This window comes from Prionailurus bengalensis, chromosome C2 (assembly GCF_016509475.1).
Source record: "Prionailurus bengalensis isolate Pbe53 chromosome C2, Fcat_Pben_1.1_paternal_pri, whole genome shotgun sequence".
NCBI lineage: Eukaryota > Metazoa > Chordata > Mammalia > Carnivora > Felidae > Prionailurus > Prionailurus bengalensis.
The window spans coordinates 116,164,977-116,189,463 of NC_057350.1; the positions used below are offsets into that span (position 1 = coordinate 116,164,977).

General features: G+C 38.2%; 1 protein-coding gene across 1 annotated transcript in view; it reads right to left on the reverse strand.

Annotated features, from left to right (window-relative positions):
• Window positions 1–735: 735 nt before the first annotated feature.
• The window catches only part of CPB1 (carboxypeptidase B1), a 55,944-nt gene continuing 32,192 nt past the window's right edge, over window positions 736–24,487 (reverse strand). Inside the window, exons 5-12 of the mRNA XM_043595188.1 lie at window positions 19,200–19,299; window positions 19,011–19,112; window positions 18,062–18,163; window positions 15,349–15,459; window positions 15,169–15,259; window positions 14,088–14,290; window positions 2,904–2,988; window positions 736–1,064 (exon numbers count right to left, since the gene is read on the reverse strand). Coding sequence (XP_043451123.1) covers window positions 877–1,064; window positions 2,904–2,988; window positions 14,088–14,290; window positions 15,169–15,259; window positions 15,349–15,459; window positions 18,062–18,163; window positions 19,011–19,112; window positions 19,200–19,299 — 982 coding nt within the window. The 3' untranslated portion in view covers window positions 736–876. The remainder of the gene's footprint in view (window positions 1,065–2,903; window positions 2,989–14,087; window positions 14,291–15,168; window positions 15,260–15,348; window positions 15,460–18,061; window positions 18,164–19,010; window positions 19,113–19,199; window positions 19,300–24,487) is intronic.

The following is a 24,487-nucleotide window of genomic DNA, read 5'->3' on the forward strand; positions in this document are numbered from 1 at the left end:
CTGACTCTTGGTTTTGACTCAGGTCATGATCTCACGGTTCGTGAGATTGAGCCCCGTGTTGGACTCCGTGCTGGCAGTGTGGAACCTGCTTGGGATTCTTCTCTCTCTCTCTCTCTCTCTCTCTCTCTCTCTCTCTCTCTCTCTCTCTCTTCCTCTCTTTCTCAAAATAAATAAACTTAGAAAAAAATAAATGAACTGAGATGAAATCTAAACCAAGATGGGGTCTTTCACCAAATTGAGTTTTCTTAAATTTCCCCTTATATTTCTCCTTCCTTATATGCCCTCATTATAACCTGTGCATGTCTGCAGTCTTCCAGAGTTGGCAAATACCCTGAGGACTTTTAACTCCTATATGGCTGATCCTCATCAACACCCTGTGTGGCTTGCTTAGTCATTTGTTCACATCATTTCTTTTTTCTAAAGAAGTAGGCGATTTGTCAGGTTTTATAATTATAATAGATTCACTTTTATTATTACAAGTATTAAAAGATCCAAGTAGTTTATTTTTTTTTTTTTTAATTTTTTTTTTTTTCAACGTTTTATTATTTTTGGGACAGAGAGAGACAGAGCATGAACAGGGGAGGGGCAGAGAGAGAGGGAGACACAGAATCGGAAACAGGCTCCAGGCTCTGAGCCATCAGCCCAGAGCCCGACGCGGGGCTCGAACTCGCGGACCGCGAGATCGTGACCTGGCTGAAGTCGGACGCTTAACCGACTGCGCCACCCAGGCGCCCCAAGATCCAAGTAGTTTAATAGACCGATAGTGTAAAAGAAAGATTAGGATCTGGAAAACTTACAGGGAAACAAAAATAAGAGCTCAGGATTGAAAATAAATGAAGAGTGAGCACTTGGAAATAAGGCTGTCAGCATTTTCTACTAGTATGGATGTTCCATGACATATCTGGCAAGATACTTGATGGCTAGCATCGTTTCTTCACAGGTTGGCCGAATCTGGGATTCAGGGAGGACAAAGCCATATCTGCCTTTATCCCGGAGTTCGAAGGTAAAAGAATATTTGATTCCTTGGTCATAAGCCCAGTCATCAGAGCCCCCAGCAGCAGGATCTGCAATGTGCAAACAGCAGAAAAACAGAAAAACAAAAAAACCAAAAAACTTAAAATCCAGGAAGAAAATGAAAAAAAAAACCAAAAAAACACACACCATCTTTCATTTGTAATTACAACTGTTTTACAGGGCAAAATATTCTAGAAAACTGGATTATAAAGGCTATGGGGGTGTTTTAAAAACTCAGGACAATCTTACCTTTAAGCTTGATTATAGTGGGAATGACATGTTTCATACTCCAGGAAGTATGTAATTTATAATATAATATAAACTTCCCACTGTGCTTGTATGCTATAGTAGACTATAACATATGTAATTTGTTGACAAAATATATATAGTTTCTGGAAAAAGAGTATTTGTGTCCTGGGAAAATAAGGTAAGCTTCGTGATGACTGGTGATAGGCGAGAACTCCAAATCCCGGGGAAACAGGGCTGAATGATGAAATTGGAGCATCTTGAGGGCAGTGCTGTGCCTTTATATTGGTTTCCTCAGGGCCTAGCATATGGTCTGGCATAGATTGGGCATTTATTCAGCTATTCATTCAATAACAGTTATGATGTTCCTGCCACGTGGATTTTATATTTATTCAGTCATTAGCTCATTTGTTCATTCATTCATTGATTAATTCATTAATTCATTCTTTGATCTGTTTATTCCGTCAACAGTTGTACAGCCCTCACTGGGCAGCAGGCCACGGGCTGTACTCTGGAGGTGCCAGGATAGAGGCAAGATGTGACTTCTGCCCTCCGAGGTTTATGGTATAATGGAAAAAGAACCTTCATTGAATTAGTCTGAATAAAACATGCAAGAAATTCACAATATATGACTAAGTGGGCTATTTCTGTTGGAACCCTGTAAGAAAACAGTATGCCCCATATGATTCAGAGCAGTTGAAAAAAGTTCAAGAGTACAGAGAACTGTATTCAACATAAAACCTAAAAGAAAACAACAACCCAGGATTGGAGCCTCTCCAGCTGCACAGGAGGCCCTGTGATGACAGGACTGGCCCTTTTCCCTTGTATTTTTAGTCCTTTCAGATCTGGGGCAAAAAGAAATCATGCACAGGCAAAGGAAAATAGAAGTAGAAGTGGAAAGTGGGGCCTGCAGGATGTGCCTTCCCAGTGACACTCAAACTCTGTAGCATCTAAGTGAAATCTGAACTCTGGGGCCCAGCCCCTACCGAACCCTCTTGCTGTGTGTCTCTTGACATTTGCTCTAACACACCGAGTGACTGGTCAGAGGGGCTCACATCTATCCCTGGAAAGTGGCTTGAGCCCGAATTAGCCCTCACACCTGCAGTCTGTTTAGTCAGGGAAACACTCCTTCTTACGCTTGTCATCAGCAGTTGTCCTTCCAGGTAAAGCTTCTGAGTCATTCTCCTGGACAGTCATCCCTGATACCATGGGATGGGCTATTTGGTCCTAGGTGGTGCTCCTTCTTTGCTCATCCTCTGTCCTAGCACTTAGCATCCCTATATTTAGTTTTCCTGCTTCCCTACTGTGGGTTCTTAGAAGACTGTGCTGGTCCCCCCCCCCCTTCCCTTCCTTCCCTTTCTCCTTCTCTCTTGCCTTCTCTCCATCCTTCATTTCTTCTCTAGCACCTAGTGTGGGCCTGGCACATAGTAGTGGGAGCTCAATGGATGTTTATAGAGAGCAAATGTTTTTATGGGTTGAAAGGGATATTTTTTCTGAACAGAAAACTGACGACACGTTGTATAAAAAATTCACTGTCAGGCAAAAGCCACATGCTTCAGATGATCTAAGGAAAGTCTCTGGGAACCATTTGTCGCCTTTTTAGGCATGCGGTCTCTTTGCACAGTTCTGAAGCCAAGACTCACAGATTGTTGTAGCTCCTGGGCCATATGTGTACTTGGTGCCATACAGTGTGGCAAGTTCTTTTACGGTAGCTTTAGCCAGGGCATTCTGCAAAAGAACCAGCAGTTAGTCAGTAAATAAGTGAAAGCACACACTGACAAACAAACAAGTATCTGTACATTATTTTTAAGACATTGAAGAGACACAAGACACAGTTTGGGTTCGTTTTCTACTCAGGGCCCATTCTGAGTTTTTAGCTGACCTAGTCACGCGATCCAAGTCATTCTTGGGTGAGGATGTCTTACCTCATGCCCTCTCCAGGCACTCACTCCGAGCTTCCCTCTGTTCCACACAGAACGTGTTGTGTTGTGGCAACACCATTTGCTGGCCTCTGAGTTCTCAGTGATTTTTTTCTTCTATCTCCATGTCTTCAGGGTCCAGGCCAAGGCTTACCACTTAGTGGTTGTCCAGGAACTAATTGTTGGAACTCTGAGGACAATTAGCACTCTTGCCCTCTTATTTAAGAATTAGGTCCTTACATTTATTTCAAATCATTGTTGCAGTAACCGGCAATAAGTTCTATTTTAGTCGGAGGACAATCTTTTACTTTCTTTTCTTTTTCATTTACATAGAACTTAGTGTGTGTTTTCCCCCAGGTATTCTTATTTAGACTTGTTAAACTTTTTTTTTTTTTAACCTTAGTTCAGGCTAGAGAAATGAAGCTACAGTAATCTATAACTGTCCCAGATATCACATTCATTGATACAGTAAAATGTCACTGTGTATTAAGAATTAGGCTATGTCTGAGGATTAGTGTGCCAAATCTGTATTGTCTCTGGTGCTTGTACAAAGAGAAAAGCTGGAGACAAGGAGGTCTTTGTGGTTGTGCAAAGAGGTTGTCTACCTAATGCAGGCAAACAAACAAATCAAATACATACAAAGTAACCCCAAACAAAACAAAACAAAACAAAAACTACCTGGAAATGTGGTAGGTTATAAAGTCAAGATAAAATAGTATTATATGAGCTGGGGTATGAGTATTAAAAACTACACATATGAACGATTGGATATTCAATATAGTGTTTGCTGCCAGCATAGAGATTCTTAGGAATTGGCAGTTCCAGGGATGAGGGTGGTTCTGGCTTTGAAGATTTTTAGACTGAAGAATTAGACAACATCTATTTCAAAACGAAGAACATTCGAATTCCAGAATTTAAAAAAGTGGCAAGTATTAACGTGAGTGTGTGTGTGTGTGTGTGTGTGTGTGTGTGTGTATTTTAGAAGCAGCGTCGTTCTCTTCAAGGATCCACTGCTTTTCTGTTCCCCTGCACCCAACTACTCAAGGGCAAGGGCTCTATACCCCCAATCCTCCCTAACTCCCTAACATCCACTGACATACTGCATATTTAAATGAATCACTTGAAAAGGAAGGCCTGACTTGGCTGTCTTGGGAATAGATTTGAGAATCTGATTGTTTACTACAGAATTAGCCATAATTCATTCTGGTTATGAAACTAGCCATATTTCATATTTTGGCATCATGATTATGTCTCGTACATATGCTTGGAAAGCTGTGAGGTTGGTGATGAAATCAAAATACTCCGGGTATTGCAAAGTAGGAACTTCCCTTAGTCCTTGTTCTAATATCAAAACCAGTTTAGTGGTATCTTATGTCAAATTGACCAGGGCATGGCTATAAAACTTCAAGGTTCCAGCTCCTAAATTGCTAATGCTTTATCAACCAAGTGGTAAATTGGAAAATTTAAAAACAATTATAAAATAGAATAATTCTGTTTTTTTAGATTTTCTGGTTTGGTCCACTGAAATGGGGTAATCAGTTTCTTGGAACTAATTTATTGTTCTCAGAGTTTGGGGACAGTGACTTGAAACTTATAGGGTTTCACTTCCCTTTTTTTTCCCCACCTGGTAAACAAATATATGCTTTCTCTTACTGCATGGAATCTTTCACTGTTGTGGTCTAAATGTGTAGCCCTGTTGTTTGAATCTTATTCTGACCAACATACTAGAACCAGGTCTTGTCTCTACCCTCTAGTACAGGGCCTACTGCAGACTGAAATGAGAATAATCTATTCACAATTGCATAATTCTCAGAATAGATTTGAAACCATCTTTTACAGATGTGAAACATGGTGAGGTACTAATTATTTTTGGTAAGTAAATTGTATATTTTCTCCTCTTCTATAATTTCATTAACTTGCATTCATCTGAGGATATCTGTAGTTATTTTTCTATAATGCAGAACCTCGGATCCTAAAGAACTCTTATTCCTTCCCTACTTACCTTTCTTAGGCTTTTCATCTGTTCTGGGGTTTTTTTTTTCCCTGTCTTTAAGCCTTGAATTATTACTTTTAGCTAGAGATACAATTCTAATAAGTTCTGAGGGTCTCAGGTTCAGCATTATGACTATGATTAACAGTACCGTATTGTACTTGAAGGTTGCTATGAGAATAGAGCTTTAATGTTCTCACCATAACAACAAAGCAACAAAATAGCAACAGCAACAAAATGATAGTTATGTGAAGTAAAGGATGTATTAGCTAATGTGGTGTCCATTTCTCAATGTATATGTGTATCAAATCAACACACTGTACCCCTTAAACCGATACAATGTTATATGTCAATTATATCTCAATAAAGCTGGAGAAATAAGGAAGTGTGATTCTTCGGGATTAGTTCCAAACATGAACAGTTATGAAGACTAGAGGAGATTTAAGACAAGAAGGTCACTGTCATTATCTATTAAACTCCTGAGTGCCTGTTGACCTTCAAGTCTCTTAATAAGGTTATTGGTATGACATAATATTTGAGTTATCTGACAAAACCGAAGGGGCCTACTTGTGATCTGTTCTCTCTTTTGACTTATCAACTTACCATTGTAGTCATAACTACCATTAGGGCCATACAAAAATGTGCAGTTTGCCTTTCCTCAAAGTGACAATAACCAAGTGCTTTCTAAGACTTCGTAAGCATCTTCTGGAAGCGGTTGTTCTGCCTTTGTTGCAGACCCCGATATCTCAGATCGATGTTAGTTTAAAAAGGATGTTAATTTGTTCCTGCCACTGGTGCACACTGCAGGAACCTTTAGTTTGTGTCAGCCTTTGCTCTCCTTGTCCTCAGTTGCTCTAACCTCTTGATACCTACTCATCACTCATCTTCTGAGTGTCACCTCATCACCACATCTCTCAGTGGCTTTCTCACCTTCTGTTGAAGTCCGGCCTCCTTTTGGGCATAGAGTGCGAGCTAGGCCCTCCCTCCTCTCCCAGTCTGCACCCCTTGCTGTGCATTCCTCTTCCTTCCGAGCTAGGTTTCCCTGAGCTACTTCTTACCCGTGCCTGCCTCTTCTTACCCCCATCACATTGGGTATCCTTCTCCCTTTGTTGAGGTTCTCTTCTCATCTTTGTTGATTTGGAGAATTATTGTTGTCCTTCCAGATTCAGTTTTAGTGTCACCTTCTCTGTGAAGTTGCCCCTGACTCTCTTAGCATTGATTCACCCCTCTTTTGTGAAAGCTCATACCACTATCAGAGTTCCTGTCACTCTATTCTATAATGAATTGTTTTTTTGCATCTATTTGCCCCACCCCTCAGGCAAGCCCCCCTGTGGAAAGGGATTCTTGGCTATTTACTTTGTATCTGCAGCAGATTGTATAGCATCTAGCACATGGTTGGTTGATTGAGTCTTATCCTAGGACTTTGGGGCGTTACAGATGGGCCTGATTTGGGTGGGTGTGCAGGATGCTGAGCTCTGTAAAGGCTGGGACATGTGTGAGTGGAGATTGGGGATGTTTGTGGGGAGGGTGGTGTACCATGTATTGATAGTTGATGGGTTGCCACAATTACACGATACGTCTGCTGTGCATTTTACTTATTTCCAGTAATTAAAAAAAATGAAGTCTGTGGACCCTTTCTCTCAGCCTCTCCAAAGCTAAGAGACAAAAAAAAAAAAAAAACAAAACCCAGAACAGACATTAATTGACCAAAATATCATATTTTAAATTCCAATGATCTTAACAAAAATCCCTGGAATCAGTGTGGGTCTTTTCTTTTGAAGAGTTCAAATACTTTCACAAATGTTACTCATTTATCTTTCCAACACTATCTGTCCACATTTCATCAGCATAGAATTTTCTAGCAAAATGGAATGCCACGTGGGGCAGCACGCTCAGTGGGAATGTTCCAACCAAGCTGGGTGACTGACCCCAGCCAGGAATGGTAAAAGAGAGATAATTCCTGCATTCGCTAAAATGTTAGAGTGGTAACTCCTTTCCCTTGTACATTTCTGTAAAAAGGGACTAAGACAGCTGACGAAAGACCCGCAGAAGCAATAGCACATCAGAAAGCATGATCCACATCTTGAAACTCCAATTAAAGACTCTTTCTGTACAACCTGTTATTTGAGGGACATCTTACATCCTTGCTCAATGGGTTCAAAATAAGAACTAACATTTACATAAAACCTTAGACTTTACAAAGAGCTCTTGATAAGAGCTAGATATTTTTATCCCCATTTTACAGATAAAAGAACTGAAACTCAGAGAGGATAAAAGAACTTTCCCAAGGGCATGCAGCCCCATAAGTGGCTGACTTGAGCTAGGTTCTTCTTGCTTTAAATCCTGTGCTCTTTTTCACTTCTCCTTGTGGCCTTCGAATACTTCAAAAGAAGTGTTGCTGGAGCTGGTTTTACCAATTGTAAAGAACAGAAGGAAGCTAAATATAAATCAGCCTCAGAGAAAACTTTGCTTTCAGTCAAGGCCAAACATGGCCAGCCTTTATTAATCCTTAGATATGAGTTTCCTACCATGTCTTATGCATGTTCTCTTTTGTCACCTGTTTTCTTAAAAAGAGGCCTTGGTCATAGAGCAAAAGACAGAGAGAGTCTAAAGTGTCACATCTAACTCAAAGCCCAAGAGACAAAAGACCAACTAGTGTAATGTTTCTCAGGCTCTGAGCTCCAGGGGGCTGGTAAGATGAATAAGGCGAGGGTGTTCTTTTCCACTGACCTGCGTTCCCAGATAACATGTGATCAGGAAGCCCCTGTCTCATGGCTGTGCCCATGGTCTTCACTGCAAGCCAGAGTCATGGGAGGCGGGGGGCTGCCTCTTTGGGTCTTCCGCTGGTCCATTATTCCAGTACAAGGAAACAAAAGTTCCAAACTGACTATGGGGTATAAGCCAATTCGAAGGAAATTTTCTCCAGAACTTTGTTTCTAACTGGAAGTTCTGAGTTTAATTATTCCTCTGGGTGAATACATGTGATAATGGAAGCATCAAAATGATCTTTAACTGCCGTTTCCTTCCTTCTGTTCTGTGATAATGGGTAACTTACACCAAGGGACCAATGAGGAATTTAACTTTTATAATTTTGATGCAAGAGGAGAAGCCTGCAAGGCCCACAGGCAGGCACTGAGGAGAAGGCCTTTGGGACTTGAAAAGACAAACATGTTTCTGAGAAAAACAGGAGGGTAAACAAGTGCAGGCTCTGGTTGCGAAGCCCGAGATTAGAGAAAGGCAAGGAGTTAGGGGAAAGGCTTGGCTTGGGAGAGCTGGGCCTGCCCGTCTTGGCAGAGCTCATGGGGAGAGTGGGAATGCTTGCACTGATGTAAAGCAGTTTTTTCTTTGGCTGATCTACATACATACTTTTCAGCTCTTTAAAATCAAGGAAAATGTGAAGGGTGAGTCAGCTGAAGTTGCAAAGTCTAGAGTATTTGTGTGTGTGTGTGTGTGTGTGTGTGTGTGTGTGTGTGTGTAGGTGGTACTTCTTCCAAATAAATATTAAAAAATAAATGCTGTATAATGAGAATGTACTGTATCTTTTGCACTTCAGATTTGCAGAACACTATAAACTATTTGTGAGGAGGGTGAAAGCCAGGGGCCTTGAGCCAGGAATGTGACTTTGTTCTTATCTTAGTTTTAAAGCAGGGTTTCTCAACCTCAGCACTCTTGACATGTGGGCTGGATAATTCTTTGTTGTGGGGGCTGTCCTGTGCATTGTAGAATGTTTATCTGCATCCTCTGGCCTCTACCCACGAGATGCCTATAGCACTCCTACAGTTATGACAACCAAAAATGCCTCTCCAACATTGCCAAATGTCTCCTAGGGGGTTGGCCGCGGGGTGGGGGTGGGGGCGCAAAACTAGTTTACAGGAAAGTCAGATAAAAGACATAATTATGGTAAACACGAGTGTATTTTAGAGACAAAATTGAAAAGGAGGACAACCATTTTGAAGGTTCTCTGAATGCCTGTCTTCTTTGCTGATGATAGTATAAGTGTCTCTTAAACACTGCTGCTAGGTCAATACTGCTAAAATATCACTTTACTAGCCAGGTTGCCAGATTTAGTAAAAAATACAGAATGCCCCATTAAATTTAAATTTCAGATAAAGAGCGAATACTTCTTCAGTATAAGTCTGCAATATTTGGAAGATATGTACACTAAAAATTGTTATTTCTCTGAAATTCAAATCTAACTGGGAGTCCTGTATTTCAGCTGGCAATCATATTTACCAGGTTACAGGCTCTAGGGCCTGCTATGACACAGGACTCATTGTGACATTTAAGTCCCTCCAAAATCTCCTTACCTCACTCCCGCTCTTCCTCCACAAGAACCCTTGAAACAGGCTGATCCTCTCCTTCCCTCTCCATTTTTCAGTGTCCTTCTTGCACATTTGTTGGCTCTTCTGTCTGCCTAAAATGCTCTCTTCAGCCCTCTGTCACCCAAACCCTGCCCATCCTTCAAGGCCCAGAATAAATTGATTCTCCTTTCTATAACTTTCATTGAATAGCTTTATCACATATTACCATTTTCCTGCCCTGCATTCCTACTACTGTGCTTAGTTTGAAACTCCACATTCTGTACTTCTCTTGTACGGTTTCTGATCTCTGAGTCTTAACATTTCAATAAGATCTGACGTTTCTGATAGCAAAAACCATGGTTTACGCTGAGCACTTGATAGGTACTCAGTGAAATTTTTGGTAATTACCTGATGAGCCATGTACTGACCAGGCCTCTGTAGGAGAACTTTAATAGGCCAAGAAGTCACTTAAAGTGTATAGTGATAAAACAACAACCAGTTTCTCTAATTAAATAAATTCTGCGGTTGTCATCTAAATTTTTTTTTTTTTTTGTATTATAAGTGAAATTTAAAAGTTCTGAGAAAATACCTGAAGTGAATATTTTGTGTCTCAGGTCCTGGTCTGCCTTAGCTGCTGGTGGCCTGCCTGACAGTGGGACTATATCCTTGTCATTTTTGTTATTAGGCAGAGACGTGGGGACAGCTGTGATTGGGTATGCACGTGGGCCTGCAATTATCCACCTTCTAATCACAGCATTTCTTCCCTCTGATTTTTATGTTTATCTCTAATCATGGTCTTGCTTTGTGCTCACATGCTTGGGTGGAGCAGTGGATTTCTATCTTGGTAGCTCATTAGCTAAAACTTTAATTAAGGGGTAGTAAAGTGCCATTGGACTAGATGGTGTTAGGCTTTAGGAATGGATTCTTCTCTTTCGGTCAAGTTTAATAATTTTTCAGAAAGACCGTCATCTTTCTCCTGGTTAGAGAGTATATGCCCATGAAAGTATGGGCTAGAATCATAAAGACTGGGCCCTGAGGTTAGGCATCTCAGCTGACCAGTGTAAATCCTTAGCAGTATCCAGGCACAGAGGTAATAATGTGTTTGTGGGAAGAAAGACAATTTGATGAATGTTCTGCAAAATGGCTACATGGGCTACCCAATGTGTGGGTGTCTCTGGAAATTGGGGCAGTCTAGGAAGTCCTTCAGGATCCAATAGCTCTAGGCCCAAGGCTGTCTCTACTACTGGTGTTGGCTTAGCAAAACCTTCATTATTGCAGCTGGTAAATGAGAAAGCAGAACCAGAGAAATTTCAAGATTTCCAGCTGTAAAGTTCCATGCTTCTAATGTAGAAATGTGGTGTGAGAGGTATGTCCTGACACCTTTGTGTGGTGCATATCAGTTTCCAGTTTGGTCAGTCTGGGGAATGGGTCAAGATACTTAGTTGACCAGTTATTATTCTGGGTTCCTGCTTTTGGACTTAGAAATGATATTATGATAATAATAATTATTATTATTAATAGTGCCACATAGGCCCTTTTGGGGGGGAAGATGGACCAAAGATTTGGAGTTTCTTCCCTGCTCAGTAAATGCAAAGATATAGTTTTGAAAACCTTTTCAATTAATTCTCCTAGTTTTTATTTACTCTGACAATAAAGATGTCATACGATCCAGCATTTCATTATCTTTTAGAATTTTGGAAATGTAATTATATTCTTTTTGTGGATCTTAAAACTTCCTCTGATGATAGTGATAGCTTCATATTGAATAAGTCAACACCGAGGAACTGGATAGTGTAGGAAGCCATTGGAAACTCACAGTGCACTTTGTATTCTTTCTTTAAATAATGTAGTATGTGTAAAAGCAGTTTACTGGAAAGCATTATACATGTAAGATATTTTTATGATTCTTCATATTTTTTACTGATCTGTAGACATATTTTTTGGTAGCTTTCTTTGTAATTCATGCTATTACTTCTCTTGTTCTTTTACTTCATTGGTCTTGTGCATTCTCTGAAGGTTGTCTCATGATATGAATAATTGTCAGGCAATCACATGTAACATCTTTCAGAAATGAAGCCACATACATTTTTATCATGACTCAGATATCAAAGATTGCCGTGTGTCCTAAATTTGCGCTGAGAGTTCTAATATAGGTGCAGGATAATTTCCTTCAGTTTACAGTCTTATTCTCCTTGAAGCATTTTTTTTTTGCTACAAATAAAATCTTGTAAGTTTTATAAATGTAAAGATAAATAAGAATCATATCCATATCTATGCACTCAATTCTGTGTAAGACAAAGTCCACTTTAAGAAATTCTAAGTTATTTATAATGTGGTATGCCAAGAATTCATCTTGTTAATCTTTCCTACCTTTAGTTTTCTACAGCGGGATCACATTTTTTTCTAGCTGAGAATTAATTTAAAAGCACTAGATTTGGGTGGAACATTTACTGTACCCAGATCAAGACTTCTACTTTTTGTTCTTAATATCCTCATTACAAATAAAAACTGTGAAAAAGCCAACATTTTTCTTTATGAGAGACTCAGATTCTTTTTTGGCTATGTGTATTTACTCATTAACACTACAGTTATGAGTTGCTCTAGCAGAACGTACTTAAGAAGTCAGTGAATTGGAATTATGCAAAATAAGAAAACGATGGAAAGGATCTCTAGTTATTCAAAAGATTTAAGTTATTTTGGGGTGCTGGATTAAATTCAGATTCCCAATGAATCAAATAATCAAATTAACATTCACTTTAGATTTTACTAGTGACGCTTAAGTATTTCTTTTAAGACGCTAGGCAAAAGCTTAATCATAGAAAAAAAATGATTGGAAATTAAAGTAACTTTTAAATCAATTACTGTGATATAAGTACAATTAAATTTGCAGTTCAGCCACCTATCTTGTCATGCTCAGAAAGGGTAAGAAGTAGCATATACTTTTTCTTGAATTTATTGGTTTTGTGAATATAAAAGTAAACATCCAACATAAGATTATTTTATGGTTTGTATTTTTTGTATTATGGTTTGTATTTTTGTATCCAGATTATGAATATTTTACTGGATATAATTCTGTTTATTCCAATTCTTTGTTAATTAGAATTAACTTATTCCCCAATAAGAAAAAGTATTGATGATTTGTGAAGCAGCTCATTTCCAAAGAACACTTTAAAATTTTTCTGTTAGCATTAGTCTTTTAGAATTTGGGTTTAAAACTGGATATATTAAGCAAACTGGATATATTGATTATTGTTACACTTCATATGGCTTTGTCTTTTTCTTTTCTGATGTGGCACAGTTTAAGCATATTCACATGAATAAAGCAAACAACATAGCCCCACCTTCTTTCCTCAGGGACTGAAATCTGGGATTGAAATGAGGATCTGACCACACCCATCTCTGGGATAGCAGGACTGTGAACACCCACTGGGAACACTTAACAGATGGAACATAATTGGAAAATTGAAATAGTTAATGGTTCCAGCTAATGATGTTTTCCTTTGTTTTTTTGGCTGTGGACAGGAAAAATGGGAAGCTTTTTGAAAAATAGATTTTTTTTTTTTAATGAAAAGGACCTAGTTTTCTAAGAGGCTGAGTTATTTTCCCGTTTTGCTCTTCACAAAATATTTATAGTATTACATATTTTATTTGGTCTCTGAAAGACTGAAAGTACAAAACAACAGTTTCCAGTTGTTAAAGTCACTGGCTCTTCAAATTTATGCATTTAGGTAAGCCAAATATCTATGTCATTGTCTAAGTGGGAACCCCCCCACCCCCTTTATTTTTTGGCATAACTCAAATGCTTTAAATCTTACACTTGTTCTTAAGGTCATTGGTCCCAACTTATGGCAGCCAGATGTTTCATAAACTAGAAAATATTGTTTGAAGGATTCAAACCTGCTGACTTTAAAAAATTATGCATTGATATGTGATATTTGTTAATGTGAATGTTATAAAATTCTTATATTATTTGACGTTTCATGTGGTTATATCATGATTTTCTAACAAGATTGCGTTTTTTTGTGTCATAGACACTTAAATATTTTTTTGCATTATTTCCTATATCTAGGAAGTACCCATTCATACTATTCATTCATTGATTGCTTTACTACTGTGTCTCATGTAATCAAACAGTGGAATAAGCAATTTTAAGATCTTATCACTTAACCCAGTATCAACCAAATATGCCAAATTCCTAATGACATCTGCCATGCTCTGCCTATGTCAGATCCAGCTCAAGGCAACTTGACAGAATTGACTTTCTGTTTGTGTGTGAGATGAGCCAACCTTGTTGATTATCCCAGATGCATCTGAAATCATCATGTAGTTAGTATTGTGGTGAAGCAGGAGTAAGTGTAGCTATTGTCATTTTGACAGTTAGTGACTAAACTGGTTTAAATGTTGGGAACTGTTTCCCCCCATTAAAATCATATCTCTTTTAGCCAATTTATCAGCCAATTCCAGATTCCTTATAAATCTGTACTAAGTTTTTTCTTTGCTTCTACTGCCAAAAATTAATGGAACTTTTAGAAATTGTTTTTATAATTTTTTTTCTCAGGAATAGGATTTAAAAATTTTCAACAGTGAAATACCATATTTACTACCACAACTACTTACCAACTCAGCATTGTTCTCTGTGAGTTTATAATCATAGGAGTAAGGATAGAGCATCATTTGGGAGTATGAGTGGATTGTCACATATGCTTTGATGGAAGAGAGGTTGCTGCGGATGAAATTAGCCAGGGCCTTGGTCTCTCTTTCGGACTCTGCAGCAGGTCCACAGTAAGTGTCATCACAGGGCTTTCGAGAGGCTCCGACTTCTACAAAAACATATGTCATTAATGGAATGGTCACCTACTAAAGTTCTTACAAAGCATGTTTCAAACTTCCAAATTAGAGAGTTAAAAATAAGCTGTTTTTGGGGCTCCTGGGTGGCTCAGTTGGTTGAGTGCCTGACTCTCGATTTTGGCCCAGGTCATGATCTCATTGTTTCGGTTTGTGAGATCAAGCCCCACGTTGGGCTCAGCGCTGACAGTGTGAAGCCTGCTTGGGATTCTCTCTCCTCTCTCTCTCTGTCCCTCCCCCTGCTCACGCTTTTTCTCAAAATAAATAAATAAACTTAAAAAGAAAAGCTGTTTTTATAGGCGCCCTTGTGGTCATGTAGGTATATAAGGCATGCACATACATTTAGTCATGAGATTAGGGTCTTATGTTTTTAAGCTAATGGGGTAAAAAGTTGCATGTGAAATTATCAGTGTGTCTTTGTGTAGTATTATACAATGAAATCTCAATATAGTGCAAGAAAATTAATAAGGGAGAAACTAACATCCATGAGAAATTTTCTTATTACTTGTAATCATTTTCTGAGATTTGAATCACAAAATTGTAATTATATCACATTTTAATTTAAATAATTATTTAATGACTGTCTCCTCTAGATGATACATTTAAAAGTAGTAGAATTCTGTCTGGATTGCTCAGCCTTGTGTTTCCAGCATCTAGCACAGCTGGGAACACTATACAGCACACAATATATTTTTTTGAGTGAATAAATAAACTGTGATTTCAGAAAGTTAGAATTCTAAAATGTAAACCTTGACATTTTTTCTTATTTTAGACACTGTTTTGTTTTCCTATGTTGTTTGTCCTCCCAGGCTTTTCAACAGATGCATGGCAAAATGGTCAGCTAGATACTTACTGCACCAACCAGCATCAAAATTTCTGTTGGGGTCTGTGCCAATGCAGGTGGTTCCAATCTGGGTGGAGCGAGTCTTTCTCCACATTCGGTTCTGAAAGTGGATTGTGTGGTTAGGTCAAGTATAATAGAAAGTGGGTTGGTTTTAATTTCATCAGCCCCTCTCAGTATTGGCTCATATACCTTGGTCCAGGTGTAGATATAGCCGTCAATATTGACCACAGGCAAGACATAAAAGTCTAACATGTTGAGAAGTTCTGTCATGTGGGTCTCATGTCCATAGGTGCGAATAGCCTGTGTATGAATTAGGAAGAGAATTTCATGGAAAAATGGAATGTGTGAAATTTACATAGACTATATGAATATTGACTTTGGTAATGATATCTACCTATTGAGGTAGCTATTTAATATTTAAAAGGCAGTTAGCAAAATTTTACCCATCGTTTTGATTAAAATAATTTTTAATTCTTCTCTGTTTCCAGGACATTCTATTACATCCATATACAACTCGAATAATTATTTATTTAACTTTTCACTTTAAAGATGAGCAAAGATTTAATAAAACTAGACTATTAAAAAACATATTAATTTTCTAATAGTAACTGCAGTAAATTTTTTTCAAAGTGAGTAGGATATGAAGGTAAGACCTGTTTTTAGTAAGTAAGGAATGTCTATGGGTGGCTGTGGGTGTTTCTGCTATCATCTAGAAATTTATTTAAGTTTTGTGAAACCTCCTATAGATAGTCTCACTAGAGAGAATGTCCAATAAGGAAGAGGAATGAAGAAGCCCCCCTTTATGAAGTGAACTCACACTGGTAGATTTTGGGTGGCTCTCACCAAAGCCTGCATAAAGATGAAAGTCTCCTTCTTACTCCTCTGTATTGAGAAGGGAACCTTGTTAAGGGACTAGCTACCCCTGCTAAGTAATGTGGACATTCCTCTATGAATGAAGGACCTCATACTCATTTATTATGTTCTTTTAGTCATAGTTCCTCAGCCCCAGTATCATGTTAAGCTTCAATTCAACTCTTCCCTAGGCTTTTTTTGAGTAGACTTTAAAATAGTTAAGGCTTCTATGTATTAATAGTTTTAATATACTTTTTGTGACTCTACACATGTATATTCATTATAAAAACACATGATAAAATATGTGATGTTTAGTTTGGAGGAGCTACAGAACCATGTTCTTTTTAGTGGTCTAATCTTAGAGATAACCAAAGTAATAATAAAAGTTTTTCCCTTCCAGAGGGCAGATGGTGAGATACCCATTGAAGTTAAATGGTGACAATTGGATACATAACATGTCTAGAAACCAAGACCATGACAAATATATACACAAGTGTTTCACACAAAAGACCGTATATTGTATATAATAATATTCTTAATTTTAAAAGTACTTCAATATTTTAAACTTTTAATTCTGAAATAATTTTAGACTTAGAGAAGAGTTGCTAATGCAAAGAGTTCCCGTATGCCCTTTACTCAGCTTCTCCTAATGTTATCATCTAACTCAATCATGGTACAGCGATCAAAGTGAAGGAATTAACATTGACACAGTAGTATAAGTTAAACCATAGGTTTTATTTAGAGTTCGCCAGTTTTTCCACTATTATTTCCTGCTCTAGGATCCAATATACAATCCCATACTATGCTGGTTGTCATGTTTCCTTTGTCTCCTCTTCTCTGTGAGAGTTCCTCAGTCTTTGTTTTTTATGACTTTGACACTGTTGAAGAGTACTAGTCTGGTTACTTTGCAGAAGCCCCCTCAATTTGCATTTGTCTCAATTTTTCTTTATGATTTGAGGAAGGTTATGCATTTTTAGGAAGAATACCATAAAGACATTGTGTCTTTTCTGTACATAATACCCGGTGGTACATGATACTGATTTTTTCTTATGCTGATGATGTTACCAGTGATGTTAACCTAGATCACTATTTGGTTAAATAGTTTCTGCTGTTTCTCTACTGTAAACTTTGTCTTTGTAATTTAATACATATTTTTGGGGAGATACTTTGAAACTGCAAATGTCCTATTTGTCTTTAAACTTTTACTCACTAATTTTTGCATCCATATGTAGATTTTCATGAAATGATTATTACTGTCGTGTTCTAATGATAATGTTCTCTTTTTTCCATCCTTTGTATATCCATTAGTTGTAATTCTTCTTTAAGAAAGATTGTTCCTTCTTTCCCTTTTATATATTTGTTGAATAATTTGTTTATATCAATATGGACTCATGGATATTTAAAAAATTTCAGTTAAAGGGATTTCACATATATCTTATTACAATTACAAGGAGTGAAAAACAGTATCATTTAGAGTAGGGACCACTGTTCATTGTTGTTGTTGTTTTTTTCTGAAGTATACGACAGTTATTGTCCAAAAGATAATGACGAAGCTAGTGGTTTATCCACATTTACTTTTAAATGACCTCTCCATTATACTACCAGTTAGTCTCTCCACCAAAGGTGGGTGAGAAAGTTCTGATGAGTCCAATTTAAATAAATCAAATTTGATAACTGTTTTAAAATCTTACAGGGGTTCCCGGATGGCTGAGTCAGTTAAATGTCCGACTTTGGCTTAGGTCATGATCTCACGGTTTGTTCGTGAGTTGGAGCCCCGCATTGGGCTCTGTGCTGACAGTGCAGAGCCTGCTTGGGATTCTTTCTCTCTCCCTCTCTTCTCTCTGCCCTTCCTCTGTGCACTCTCCCTCAAAAAAGTTTAAAAAAACTTAAAATTTTACCTTATAAATGTTCCCTAAAATTGGGAACTTGTAATTATGATTTTTTCTTCTGTTACTACTCTTATTAGCCTGGTTATAAGAAATTGAAGTTTTTTGTTAAATAAAAAAACACTTTCTACTTCCCTCCGCCCAAAATCATTCTATATACTGACCTCTCTCACAAACCATTGGCAAAATGCAGGGGAAATCCACTCTCTGGCATGGAAACCACAGTCCATGAAAATGGCAGGCTTATGTGGTCTAGCTTTGCCAACCTATTGCAAGCAAAGAAAAAGGGAAACGGTAATTCATCACATTCAGGGGTTAACATTCACTACCCGTCTGGGCTTTGGATTCAACAGGTGAAACTTGACAGCAGCAAGAGATATATCCTGTGATTAAATTAAAACACAATACTAGCACAGTATGTTCTTGCCTCTAGACACTCACAGTGTTTGAACTGAAGGCTTACATGGCTGTTTACTATTTTTATTAAGCTTGACAAGCTCATATTTTTCAGAAGATGCTGATTACACTGCTTAATTGTACTCACGTGGAGGTTATTTTCAGCTGCTATTATTAGGTGACATGACCAAGACGACTGGATGAGTAATTAGAAGTAATCATGATTGTTGCTAATCTTGTAAGAATTTTCTTCTCTCTCCCACTTACTCCTTGTCTTTTTATTTTCTTCATTAGAATTACATGACAAAAATGGCATTAGAGGACGACAGAAACAAATTGTTGCTACGCTTTGTAATGTTGCCTGATAGACGTGAAGTTTATGAACCTCTTTAGCAAATGGATTTGCAAACAACATCTGGGAGAGAAGAATTTCATCAAGGTAGGTGATCATTTACATTGCTTACAGGAATGTGGTTAAATTTATAGGACTTCTCTTATTTTATTGCATTTTCCTTTCGAATAAATCAAAATAATGATTTAAAAATCCACATATGATAAAAGAAGCTAGGGAATCTGTTTGATTCCCTGGGGCATATAGACAGGGAAAGAGTTATAACAATGCTGGGATGAGCATGTCTGTGTAACAGATGTTAATGTGTTAGAACTCGTTGATTTAAAGCCCTCCGACATGGCAAGGTCATGGTTAAAAATGATTACCTTGAGGAGATACATAGTGCGTCCTTCAAATGTGGTTCCGATGGCTTTGCGAGAGATGAGGCCTGGATTGTCAGTGGCGACTTGTTGAGTCCAAGCCTCTATCTACCAATGCAACCATTTGTGGATTAATGTGCCATTCTTAGTTCAGTTCCCAAAACAATGTCTGTCTAAATCATGTGCACATCATACCGTTTCCCATTTGTTGTACTTCTCATAACTGTGTCCAGTGGCACGGACCTGGCTGTCAAACTGGCCTTCTAACACAGATCTCAGGTTGCTTATCAATACCCTGCAATAAACCAAAGGGGAGGCTCCTGTGAACATACGAGTATTTCCCAGTGAACATGTGCAAAAACTTAGAGTCACTGTGTTAGTAAATGGTGCAGTACATTCTCCACGGAGTCGCATGTGTCCTCTGATCATTCCTGATGCCCTTCAACAGAGCTGCTCATCACAAAGAGTGAACATATCGTTGGTGAGTGCAGGTAAGGCAGGCTCTTTTCTCAGGCCAAACTTGAGATATTTACATTTCCTTGGACTCTAAATTCAGAAAATGGTTTCCCCTGGTACCTGGGGCATTCTGGATCAGGGCCTTGGGCAGCCACACAAAAGTATGCATTTGAGCCCTATCTATGGTCTTTCTTCCCCAGGACTTCCCTGGTTTTAGCACTAAAAGTCACATGTCCCAGGTAAACTGAGACAGTTGGTCACTTGAGGGCCTTTCTCTAGGTTTTGAGAAAAATGTCTTGATGGGTGGAAATTCAGAAATATTAATAAACTAAAAATTTATTATTAGGCAAAAAATTCTGGGGTTAAAGAACTAGTTTCTGCTTGCCTATTTTTGGTTGGTTTAAAGTAATCAAAGAATGGCTCTGTAGCAAAGTATTATGAAAATTGGTGACAGACCTTTGAGGCCTGCTTATTTCCATAAATGATTGTTCAGGTGAAAGTTCCTATTATAAAAGGCAGGCTGGAAGGTGTGGATTATGTGTGCCTTCATTTGTCTTTGCTACTTACTGTTGAATGTAAAAAGTATGTTCTGAAAGGACAAAATTTTACGAGCATTAATGTCCTTGATCACAGCACTGTGAATATTATGGACAGAAGCTAGTTTGCAGAAACTTGTATCATCCACAGTGAAGCTTTGAAATGTTTTTATCTGACATACAGAGAATTGCAGCCACATATCAAAAGTCTACTTCTCCTGTGGCTGCTCCAAGGGCTTTCTGATGAAGTATGTCAGGGACATCCTCTGAACCTCCCTCCTAGTCTCTTCTTCGTTTGGTTAACTTGGGAACAAACTTGTGTCTGTTTATGGAAAATGCAATAAATTAATACTAAATAATATTTGCTCCCTAGCAAGAGGCAAATACTGTCATTTAAAATGTTTTTAAACGTTTATTTGTATATTTATTTTTGAGAGAGAGAGAGTGTGAATGGGGGAGGGACAGAGAGAGAGAGAGACACAGAATCCTAAGCAGGCTCCAGGCTCTGAGCTGTCAGCACAGAGCCCAAGCCAGGCTCAAACTCACAAACCTGAACCAAAGTCAGATGCTTAAGGACTGAGCCACCCAGGTGCCCCCAGGCAAATACTATCTTAAGGTCTTAACTGTCTTAAGGTGGTATTGAAAAGAAAAGGGAAAAGGAGCAGACTTAAAAATTTAGCTTGCAGAAAGAAAGTTTCTCTTTGAGCAGCCCTCAGTACTTTGTTAGTATACTCATTTTTATGGCTGCTGTAAATTACCACAAATGTAGTGTGGTATAAAACAACATGAATTTATTATTTTACAGTGCTGTAAGTTAGAAGTCCAACACCGGTCTCAATGGGCTAAAATCAAGGTGTCAACAAATCAAGGTGCTTCTTTCTAGAAGTTGTATGGGAGAATCTGATTCCTTGCCCCTTCCAGCTCCTAGAGGCTGCCCACATTCCTTGGCTCTTTGCCCTTGTCTTTGAACTTTGAAGCCAGCAACAGCAGCTCAAGTCCTCTGCATGTCACATCACTCTGACCTCCTCTTCTGCCTCCCTTTGACACTTGTAAGGACCTTGTGATCATGTTGGGCCTATCTGGACAATCTAGGATAATCTACCTATTTTAAGTTTAGCTGTTTAGCAACTTTAACACCATCTACAACTCTAACTCCTCTTTGCCATGTAATGTGACATATTCAGGTCTTCTGGGGATTAAGATGTAGACATTTTCGGGGTGGGGGGCCATCATTCTGCCTGCTACAGTTAAGAATAATGTTTATAGTATGTTCTATAATTATATTCAACACCCAAATTGGATTGTTAAGGGATAGGGCAGAAGTAGGAAGAATCCAGAATTAGGAATCAAAAGGTCAGGGGTCATAGTTTTGACTAACTTGTAAGTTGACTTCAGAAAAATTATTTAATATCTGGGCCTAATTTCATAATTTTGAGAAGGGGGCATTTGATTAGCCGGTATTAATGTCCTTTTCAGTTGTAAAATGCAGTGACTGGACTCATAGGCCTTGGTCATAGATGTCTTTCAAGGTTTATGAAAAAAAAATTAAGCTAAAAGTGCCAGTTACTACCTTCATAACTCCAGGAAAACACTTAAAGTGGATAGTTTAGGAAAGTGATTTTCAAATATAATATTTTTAAAAACCAAAAACAAACAAAACCAGAGCAAAGCAAGCAAAACAAAAACTTGAAAACAAAAAATAAAATTGGCCAAAACCTTTAAGAAAACATCTATATTCCATTCTAAGATCATCCATTGAAAGGAACACATCCTGTGTAACAAAGATGAACTTCTCTGACTGAATGGCAAAGCTAAAACTCCACGAGGAAACTGTAAACGGCATCTACTTTCACTGTAACAAGATTTTTCATCGTCAGTGAGTGAGTACAATATCATCTAGGTCACATGGCTTGTTAGTGGGTGCCCAGAGAAAAGAAATCATCACTGAAATGCTCCCAGGCATTCCACAGCCTCAAGACCTTCAAGAGACAATTGTGTCTAAGACCTTAACTGTGGCCAGCTCTGATCTATCAGCAACTAGCTCTGAATAGAGGGACAAGAGACCTTCCCCTGCTTATGGCTATCCTTTCTCTGTACCTAATCCAAAAATTCACATTATTTAGAAGACTTAGTGACTATGTATGGATTAGTGTTTTGTTTGGTAGTTAGTTGAGACATTCTGGTAGAGTTATTACTATGTTAAAACTGTTAAACGTTTTCATCAATATTAAGGACAAAGGAGCATTAAAAAACTGTTAAATTTAAGATGACACCCAAGAGTAAAAGTACCCTCTAGTAAGTTGCAAAAGAGCATCAGAATGAGGTTAATGTGGTGCTGACTTTTGCCTGAAGGCAAGGGATTGACCTGAAATGATCCTATCCAGCCTTGTGATTATTTGATTTTATTAGATTTAGGACAAAGCACTACTTTAGCTGTATTACAAATATTATTACCAAATAATGAGCTTCTATTCTAGGAGATTAAAATAATGCCTCTTAATGTAATAGGGACTACATTACAGCTCCAAAATACAGGGGCATGTACACTATTTTATACTTTTCTATGTTCCTTTTATAGTGCCACCCAACTTCTTCTATACAAACATGCAAGCAAATTAGATTACAGGGACTCCCAACAAAACAAGGAAAGGAATGTCTGAGAAGGAGAGACACGACTAACTTTTTTCCCCTTATAGATTCTTGAAAAAGGAGTATTTGGTTAGTTCCCATACTACATGCCCATTGCTCTTGAAGAACACTGTTAAGTACCCATTGCTATCCAAGGACGTTCCTGTCTTAATCTGAAATATGCAGAAAAATAGCAGTATAGGTAGTTAGTAACAATCAGTTTCTTCCTAGGTTGGATAGGGGAAAGACAACCATCCTGTGGTTTGTAGGAAGGTATTCTGTGAAGGGCTGCCCACCAAAAGGTCTGTCAGCCTGGCTTCAGAACGAAAAGCTAATTCCTGGTTTTTCTGTACCTAAGTGTACAGCATAGGCATAAAAATAGTGATTTTTCTTGGTGTACACATTGTGAATTTTTTCCCATGGCAATTCAGAAACTGATTAAAGCTGCCAAAGTGATACGAGTCTTGGTGAAGAAGGTTTGGAACCATGGAAAAAATCTGCAAAGCTTTTTTGTTGGAAGTTGTGCAGTAGCTGGTTCCTGTCGCATGTAAACACAGCTACAAATTCTTGCCGACAGGAAACTGTCTAAACACAAATTAGTTACCATATGAGGTAATAATGGGATGCACAGGGACTGCTTGCAGCCCCAGCAAGGATATTGCTGGTGTGCTTCTCCAGGATTTCTAGGGACTTATTATTATTTAATATTTAGACAATTATATGCTACAAATGTGCTAAGCAGCAAACAGAAACAAAAATTAACAAGAGCTTAGCTCTTGGGAATATCCTATGTTCTAGATGAGACAACATTTACATCCAGTTCCCAAAAAGTTTACCCACTAAAAAAGGATTGAACTTCCTGTCTGATAAAAGGAATGCGATTAGAAGCCATTTTACTGCTTTGGGATATAGGTAGAATTAGGACATGATTCAGGTAGCCAAGGTTAGCTTATGGTCTCTGATATTCCTTTGTTTTTCTTAAGGAATTATAAAGAATCTTTCACTTAAAAAATATTACTGAGGACTACTAAAGGTTAGGATTTTTGACGTTCTTCCTAGTGTAATAAGAAGAGCAAAAAGTCACAGACATGAATCTTAATCAAATTTTGAAACTTAACTGTGTTATATCTTTTTTTTTTTTTTGAAGAGTCAATTCTTAAGGTCACATTTTGACACTTCCCTCAGGCAGAAGCAGATAGCTAAGCTATATGAGCCATGATAATGGGGTTAAGCAAAACAGTTTCTGTTGACCTTTAAACAATGTATCATCTCCCTCTTTGTACAATAGTAAACCATAGCAGCGGTCACAGCAATAGTAGTATCAGTTGCAACTTATTTGTGTATTGTTTTGTTCATCTTCACAGATTTTTGGGAGAGGCATAATATCTTCACATTATGGATTAGGAAACTGAAATTCACAAACATGAAGCACATTATCTAAGGTCACAACCAGGAAGGTGCAGACCCAGGATTTGGATCTGGTCTGTGTTTTACTGGAACACTTGCTTGTTGTGTTAGGCCGCACCACTTCTGATGACGTACAGACCTCATAGGTAACAATCCTTACGTCTTCACTAGCATAAATACTATTCTACATTTTTAAGATGTCAAAACAAGAGAAGATTTTTTGTGAAATTCTTTAAGGTATATTTACCCAAAATATAATGAGGACTTGAGCTTGTGGTAGGCTGCTCTTGGATAAACATTTGAATGTTCAGGACTGGAGCTTGACAAACTCCCTGTTTGCTTCTCACTGACCCACTCCCGGAGGAATAACTGTTTGGGATAAAAGTCCTCATTTCTTTCTTCCCTCTAGTGCAAATGCCTTCGGGTCAGAGTCTCTCCCAGTTATAAGGTTACATA